This window comes from Lethenteron reissneri, chromosome 70 (genome assembly GCF_015708825.2).
Source record: "Lethenteron reissneri isolate LAM-NWPU_2019-01 chromosome 70, ASM1570882v1, whole genome shotgun sequence".
Taxonomy (NCBI): domain Eukaryota; kingdom Metazoa; phylum Chordata; class Hyperoartia; order Petromyzontiformes; family Petromyzontidae; genus Lethenteron; species Lethenteron reissneri.
This window is the reverse complement of record NC_083848.1, coordinates 713745-722464: the sequence shown is the minus strand read 5'-3', so window position 1 is coordinate 722464 and position 8720 is coordinate 713745. Positions and strand designations below refer to the sequence as shown.

Here is an 8720-nt window from a genome sequence, read left to right as displayed (position 1 = left end):
GACCCCAAACTAAACGCAAATCCACAGCAGCAGTAGCAGCAGGCGTCGTCAGGGTCGGGATCGAACCCACGGCCTCCTGTGGACCAGGACGATCACCCCGAGGGTGAAGCAAGTCGCATCACCATCATCACAACAACACCACCAACTCTCATAATAATGTTTAATTATTTATTAGATTTGCATTAAATAAGCTCACGATGTGCAAAGGGCGTCCACTCGCGTCGACCAATTGGGAGGAGCTCCACACTCTGTGTAGGTGGTGGTGGTGAGTCTGTGTGTCTCTGTGTGGTGGTGGTGAGTCTGTGTCTGTGTGGTGGTGGTGAGTCTGTGGGTCTCTGTGTGGTGAGTCTGTGGGTCTCTGTGTGGTGGTGGTGGTGAGTCTGTGGGTCTCTGTGTGGTGGTGGTGAGTCTGTGGGTCTGTGTGGTGATGGTGAGTCTGTGGGTATCTGTGGGGTGAGTCTGTGGGTCTCTGTGTGGTGGTGAGTCTGTGGGTCTCTGTGTGGTGAGTCTGTGGGTCTCTGTGTGGTGAGTCTGTGGGTCTCTGTGTGGTGAGTCTGTGGGTCTCTGTGTGGCGAGTCTGTGGTTCTCTGTGTGGTGAGTCTGTGGGTCTCTGTGTGGTGGTGGTGAGTCTGTGGGTCTCTGCGTGGGTGAGTCTGTGGGTCTCTGTGTGGTGAGTCTGTGGGTCTCTGTGTGATGAGTTTGTGGGTCTCTGTGTGGTGATGAGTCTGTGGGTCTCTGTGTGGTGAGCCTGTGGGTCTCTGTGTGGTGAGTCTGTGGGTCTCTGTGTGGTGAGTCTGTGGGTCTCTGTGTGGTGATGAGTCTGTGGGTCTCTGTGTGAGTCTGTGAGTCTCTGTGTGGTGGTGGTGAGTCTGTGGGTCTCTGTGTGGTGGTGGTGGTGAGTCTGTGGGTCTCTGTGTGGTGGTGGTGAGTCTGTGGGGATCTCTGTGTGGTGTATGGTGAGTCTGTGAGTCTCTGTGTGGTGGTGGTGAGTCTGTGGGTTTCTGTTTGGTGGTGGTGAGTCTGTGGGTCTATGTGTGGTGGTGTAACTCTCCAACACACAACCGGTTAGTGCTGTACCAGTAACGAGTTTGCACCACGTGTTTTGTTGACGTGTCAACAGAGCCGCCAAACCGACTGGGCCGTGTCACACTTCACGCGATCGGCGCCCGACACGAACCCCTCGATTCGTGGGTTCGGTGCGAGCGTGCGCACGCCGTCAATCTCGGCGATGGCGAAACGAAAATGAAAATTAAATTTCCCACCCGGCCGCTTGTGGGCCAACGAGATCCGAGCAGCTTTCGGAGATTCCGCTCCGTCGAGAGGGGGACACAAAAAATCTTAACATTCGTGGGAAAGAAAGGCACGGGGGAAAGACATCAACCGGGAGATGTCTACTCACAGACACACACACCGACACACACAGACACACACACACGCAGACACACACACTGACACACACAGACACACACACACACAGACACACACACAGACACACACAGACACACACACAGCGGTTAGCACACTGTTGCACCACCACACACACAGAATCACACACAGACACACACACAAACAGACACACACACAGACACACACAGACACACACATACACACAGACACACACATACACACAGACACACACACAGACACACACACAGACACACACACACACACAGACACACACACAGACACACACATAGACAGACACACACACAGACACACACCGACACACACAGAATCACACACAGCGGTTAGCACACCGCCATAAGTAGTGGTGACGTCATCGCGGCGCCTGTGCCATGCTAGGTGCACTATAAGGCCACGTGAAATGTCGAACGCCCGCTGGCGGGAGGTCACGGGGCAGACCCAGCAGGTGTCTGTGTGTGTCTGTGTGTGTCTGCGTGTCTGCGTGTGTCTGCGCGTGTCTGCGTGTGTCTACGTGTGTCTGCGTGTGTCTGCGTGTGTTTGCGTGTGTCTGCGTGTGTCTGTGTGTGTTTGTGTGTTTGTGTCTGTCTGTGTCTGTGTGTGTCTGTGTGTGTCTGTGTGTGTCTGTGTGTGTCTGTGTGTGTAGGGAACGGCAGTGTAGTGGTTAGCGCTACGCTGCGCTACGAACCCGGCGACCCGAGTTCGGTTCCCGCTCACGGCCAACACCGGTGACAATTATCTGAACCGGTCCTGGGCCTCCCCTAGGTCGACTCAGCCTCAAATAAGTACCTGGTGCAGTGTGTAAACAAAGCCACTGGGGATACAAAGGCAACTGGGCGTGGTGCTGGCCACCCACCCCCTCGTGTGTCACAGTACCAGCCTTCATAGCTGCTGCTACTCGCTAACAGCACTTGCCCCTGCAGTCTGTTAAGGCCATATAGGGGATCTTTGTCTTTGATTTCTTGTGACCAGCGTGGTGAAGTATGGTCAAACCGGTGGGGTGGGGGGCGGATGGTAGGGGGATTGGGGGGCCTAGGTGCAGCCGTTCATCCAGCAGTGGACTGGCAAAGCGGGCTGTGTGCAGTTGCAGCAGCAGCAGCAGTGTGTGGATACAAATAAAGCCACCGTACCGTAGCGATAATCGTCGCAATAGTAGTTTAAACACGCAGCAGTTAAGGCCTCTCGCGATCAATATTATCCGTAACAAAAGTCCCAGAATGGTGCTTTGGGGTAGGATCGCGTACAATGTAAATGCGCCACTTTTTGGCGGGATCCAAAATGATGAGTATAATCAAATGAAGAATAGTTCGTAACCGCGATTCGCCTTTTGGCGTTGTCATCTGTGGTTTACAGACACTGGGTGGTGAGACACTGGGTGGTGGGACACTGGGTAGTGAGACACTGGGTAGTAAGACACTGGGTGGTGAGACACTGGGTGGTGAGACACTGGGTAGTAAGACACTGGGTAGTAAGACACTGGGTGGTGGGACACTGGGTAGTGAGACACTGGGTAGTAAGACACTGGGTGGTGGGACACTGGGTAGTGAGACACTGGGTAGTAAGACACTGGGTGGTGAGACACTGGGTGGTGAGATACTGGATAGTGAGACACTGCTAGTGAGACACTGGGTGGTGAGACACTGGGTAGAGAGACCCTGGGTGGTGAGACACTGGGTGGTGAGACACTGGGTAGTGAGACACTGGGTAGTGAGACACTGGGCGGTGAGACACTGGGCGGTGAGACACTGGGTGGTGAGACACTGGGTGGTGAGACACTGGGTAGTGAGACACTGGGCGGTGAGACACTGGGTGGTGAGACACTGGGTGGTGAGACACTGCTAGTGAGACACTGGGTGGTGAGACACTGGGTAGTGAGACACTGGGTAGTGAGACACTGGGTAGTGAGACACTGGGTAGTGAGACACTGGGTAGAGAGATACTGGTGGTGAGACACTGGGTAGTGAGACACTGGGTAGAGAGACACTGGGTGGTGAGACACTGGGTAGAGAGACACTGGGTAGAGAGACACTGCTAGTGAGACACTGGGTAGTGAGACACTGGGTAGAGAGACCCTGGGTGGTGAGACACTGGGTAGAGAGACACTGGGTAGAGAGATACTGGTGGTGAGACACTGGGTAGAGAGATACTGGTGGTGAGACACTGCTAGTGAGACACTGGGTAGAGAGATACTGGTGGTGAGACACTGCTAGTGAGACACTGGGTAGAGAGATACTGGTGGTGAGACACTGCTAGTGAGACACTGGGATAAAAAAAAAACTTAGAACCCGGGGATCAAAATCCTCGCCATCACTCACTCACGAAGGGGGGGGGGGGGGACAGAGAGAGAGAGACCCGGTCTCCACTCTAGACACGGACCCTCAGACCCCGTGTCTCCCTCCCCGCATCTCCCATGTCCCCCGTGTCTCCCTCCCCTCGTCCCCTCGTCCCCGCGTCTCCCTCGTCCCCCTCCCCCCGTGTCTCCCTCCCCTCGTCCCCGCGTCTCCCTCGTCCCCCTCCCCCCGTGTCTCCCTCCCCTCGTCCCCGCGTCTCCCGTGTCTCCCTCCCCCCGTGTCCCCGCGTCCCCCGCGTGTCCCCGCGCGTCCCCCCCTCTACGTCTCCGTGGCGACGAGCAGAGCAGCGGCCGCTGCCGTCTCCTCCGCGTCTCCCCGAGTCCCGGCCTGGGGCTCACCCCCAGGGTCTGCGGCCGGGGTCACGGCCGGGGTCGCGGCCGGGGTCACGGCCGGGGTCACGGCCGGGGTCGCGGCCGGGGTCACGGTGACGTGGGGAGGGAAAGTCTCGGAGCTGCGTCTTCGCCGCACCTGGCAAGAGAAGGAGTTGAGACGAGAATGAAGATGGCGGCTTCCCACGTCGCCTCGGCGCGCCGCTGGGCAAGTGGTGCCGCTGAGTAGCGGTGACCGCCCTGCCAACGCCGCCCGCCTCACACCTCGGAACGGAGAAAAAGGTCCCCCGTACAGCCTCGGCAGACTGGTGGGGCAAGAGCTGTTAGCAGCAGCAGCAGCGCCTATGAAGGCCGGCACTGTGGCGCGCCACGCCCGGCCGCCTTTGTCTCACCAATGGGACTGTGTCCAGATCTTTCAAGGATTTGTGAGCTCCTCACACAATCCAGCCTGCAGGTTAAACCCAGGATGGATCGTAGGCACGCCAGCCTAAATGTTTCTAACTGGTGAAGATGCTCCATTAGGGGGGTCCACGTTTCGCTAGCGTAGAGAAGGGAGGGCATGACCGTGGCCGAAAATACCAGGCAGCTTCCACACAGCGTTACGCGGCCGATGAAAAGATTCAAAGTGAGACCTCTGCTGTCAAACCGGAGCCGGTCATGAGCACACTGCCCAGGTATGGAAACTCTCCACTCTCTCCATAACTGCCCCATCACCAATTGGGAGTTGTGGGGGTGGAGTGTCCGATGGTACAAAATACCCAGGCAGGTGCTTAGTTTTTGCGGGGTTGATGGCAAGACTCCACCTCTTAGTGGCACGCTCCAGGTTCAGCAGCAGTGCCTCCAACTCCTCCTCTGAGTGAGCAGCAATCACCAGATCATCGGCATACATAACATGGTTGACCCATAAGGGAGTCATCCCTTGACCGGGCATCGATCACCCTCCCATTGTATCTGTACCAGATGGAAATTCCCCCGGTACAGCCATCGAAGGCCTTCACGAACTACGTGGTCGCAATAATATGGGAGCCAGAGGACATCCCTGTTGCACCCCAAGGTGAACAGAGAATGGCTCTGGCTCCAACTCCCGGCCATGTAGTTTTACCCGAGCCCGCTCACCATCATGAAGGTCCTTAATGATCATGAGCAGAGAGTCAGGGACTCCGAAAGCACGAAGAATAACCCAGAGCCCAGGCCTGTTGATGGTATCATAGGCCTTGACCAGGTCAATAAAGCAGCGTCCGGCACAGCCGAGGAGGTGAGAGGTTGTTATTTGCCGGACACCCACCCACCCACACACCCGCCCACACCCACCCACACCCGCCCACACCCACCCACACCCGCCCACACCCACCCACACCCACCCACACCCACCCACACCCACCCACACCCACACACCCGCCCACACACCCACACCCACCCACACCCACCCCCACCCACCCACCCCCACCCACTCACCCCCACCCGCCCACCCACCCACCCACCCACCCACACCCACCACCACACCATCCACACCCACACACCCACACCCGCCCACACCCACCCACACCCACCCACACCCACCCACACCCACCCACACCCACCCACACCCACACCCGCCACACCCGCCCACACACCCACACCCACACACACCCACCCACACCCACCCACACCCACCCACCCACCCACACCCACCCACCCACCCACACCCACCCACCCACCCCCACCCACCCACCCACCCCCACCCACCCACACCCACCCGCCCACCCACCCACCCCCACCCACCCACACCCACCCGCCCACCACCCACACCCACCCACACCCACCCACCCACACCCACCCACACCCACACACCCACACCCGCCCACACCCGCCCACACACCCACACCCACCCACACCCACCCACCCACACCCACACCCGCCCACACACCCACACCCACACACACCCAGCCGCCCACCCTCCTCACCTGTTCTCCGACACGCACGACCTTCGCACCCTCGTCGGGATCGACTCCGAATCTCGCCGCAGGAGCCCCCGCCGCCAACTCCACATTCCCGCACCGGGTCCCGGGAAAGCTCATGACCTCGTAGCTGCCGGCGCCGTCGCCCGGCACGGCCCTCATCGGCACGTAGTCGCCCGTGGAGCCGCGCGAGCCGTCGCCGAGCCTCAGCCGCACCGGTTCCCCGCTAGCGGCCATGTTGCCGCCCCCCTTCCGGACGACGGAAGCCACGGCGGTGACGGTGGCGGTGACGGTGACGTCGCCGCCGCCGCCGCCGCCCCCTGTCGCGGTTGAGGCGGCCACGCCGCCACCGCTCGCCTTCGACGCCATGCTGGTGTCGGCCATATTGCCGCCCCCCTTCCAGACGACGGAAGCCACGGCGGTGACGCCGTCACCGCCGCCGTCACCGCCGCCATCACCGCCGCCGTCACTGTCACCGCCCGCCGTCGCGGTTGAGGCGGCCGCACCCGGCTTCGACGACATGGTGGCGGCATCCATCTTGCCGCCACCCCCCACGGACGCTGCCGGCGTGGCGGCCATCTTGCCGCCCCCCTTGGAGTCATCGGCGTCAGGATTCGTCGCTACCATCTGCTGCTGCTGCTGTGGCTGATGGTGGTGGTGGTCCTGCTGGTGGTGGTGCTGGTGCTGATGCTGCTGCTGCTGGTGGTGCTGATGCTGCTGCTGCTTCTGTTGCGCGCTGGGGCGAGGAGCGAACTGCATGGGGACGTAGCCGTCTTCCTGGCGAGGGGCGGTGGGGGACATGAGCATGTAGCCCCCCTGTGTGGGCTCCTCCTGCGGGAGGGGAGCGGAGGGGAGGGGAGCGGAGGGGAGGGGGGGAGTGACGGAGTGACGGAGGGAAGGAGGTTACACACTGGTATTGTTGTGGTTATCACTGCGGTAACGCTGCGGCTACACTGCGGTAACACTCTGGTATAATTGTGGTTATCGCTGCGGTAACGCTGCAGCTACACTGCGGTTAACACTGCGGTAACGCCGTGGTTACTCACTGGTATTGTTGTGGTTATCACTGCGGCTACACTGCGGTTAACACTGTGGTAACGCCGTGGTTACTCACTGGTATTGTTGTGGTTATCGCTGCGGTAACGCCGCGGCTACACTGCGGTTAACACTGCGGTAACGCCGTGGTCACACTCTGGTATAATTGTGGTTATCACTGCGGTAACGCCGCGGCTACACTGCGGTTAACACTGCGGCACACTACGGTAACGTAACAACACCGTGGTGGCTGTGCGCCATCCCCATTGGTGGGGGAAAGCCGATTGCAGTCGGCTGTCCAGCCCCCCACCCCCTCCCATGGCACTCACAGCCACCACGGCGGACAACCGGGGATCTGTGGACGGGCGCGAGGGGGCCTCAATCGTCAACTCACAGGGGCTGGGAGATGTTGACTACCTCAGCATCATCATCACGGTGGCTAGGAGATGTTGACTACCTCATCATCATCATCACGGTAGCTATGAGATGTTGACTACCTCATCATCATCATCACGGTGGCTATGAGATGTTGACTACCTCGCCTGGTGTGCAGGAGGTCGTGGGTTCGATCCCGAGCCCTGCTGTATATTTGGAGTTTGCGTGTCTCTCTCTCTCTCTCGTCATCATCATCACGGTGACTAGGAGATGTTAACTACCTCGCCTGGTATACAGGAGATCGTGGGTTCCATCCCGACCCTGACTCCTGCTGTATATTTGGAGTTTGCGTTTCTCTCTCTCATCATCACCACGGTGGCTAGGATATGTTAACTACCTCGCCTGGTAGGCAGGAGGTCGTGGATTCGATCCCGAACCTAACTATGCCTGCTATATATTTACATATTTTATATATTTTAAGTTTGCGTGTCTCTCTTTCTCTCTCCCGTGGAGTCCGGGTGCTCCGAATTTTTCCCCCTCCACATTTACAATCGACAGTCGTGCGTATTTTTTTCCACGTGACGATGATGATGATGATGATCACCTGTCATTTGTAATAGCCAGGGTGTGTGGGGCCTTACACGGGGTGTAGAATATAAAATAGGTGAGTCGTTTTACCTTCCTGGCCGACGGATTCATGGGCATGTAGTCAGCTGCTCCTCTTCCCCCACCACCTCCTCCACCACCACCACCTCCATGTCCACCACCTCCTCCACCTCCACCACCTCCTCCACCACCACCACCTCCTCCACCACCTCCTCCACCACCACCACCTCCATGTCCACCACCTCCTCCACCTCCACCACCTCCTCCACCACCACCACCTCCTCCACCACCTCCACCACCACCTCCTCCACCACGTCCGCCGCTCAGGTCCAGTTCACCGTAATCCTCTGGGTACGCCGCACTAGCGCACCTCCTCCACCCGCCATCACGTCCCACAGGACCTCCGTTTGCCACCGCCGCCGCCGACGACGGCGATAGAAGTGCCGCTGATGATGATGACGATGCGGCAGCAGCAGCAGCGGTGGCGGCAGAGGAGGATGAGGATGAGGAGGAGGAGGCAACGCCCGAACAGCTTCGCTTGCGGAAGGATTTGTCCGTGGGACGTCTGAAACCGCAGGCGCTGTTCGGCGCAGACCGGCTGAGCACGAGGCAACCACCGCCACCACCGCCACCACCACCGCCACCGCCACCACCGCCACCGCCAC

General features: G+C 59.3%; 1 protein-coding gene across 1 annotated transcript; it reads right to left on the bottom strand.

The window, feature by feature from the left end:
- Positions 1-1128: 1128 nt before the first annotated feature.
- On the bottom strand, positions 1129-8261 carry LOC133360915 (AT-rich binding protein-like). Its single transcript, XM_061579801.1, has 3 exons — positions 8128-8261; positions 6046-6870; positions 1129-4241 (listed from the first exon to the last, which is right to left on the bottom strand). The coding sequence occupies exons 1-3, from the start codon at positions 8152-8154 to the stop codon at positions 4032-4034; spliced, it is 1062 nt and encodes a 353-aa protein (XP_061435785.1). The 5' UTR covers positions 8155-8261; the 3' UTR covers positions 1129-4031.
- Positions 8262-8720: the final 459 nt, after the last annotated feature.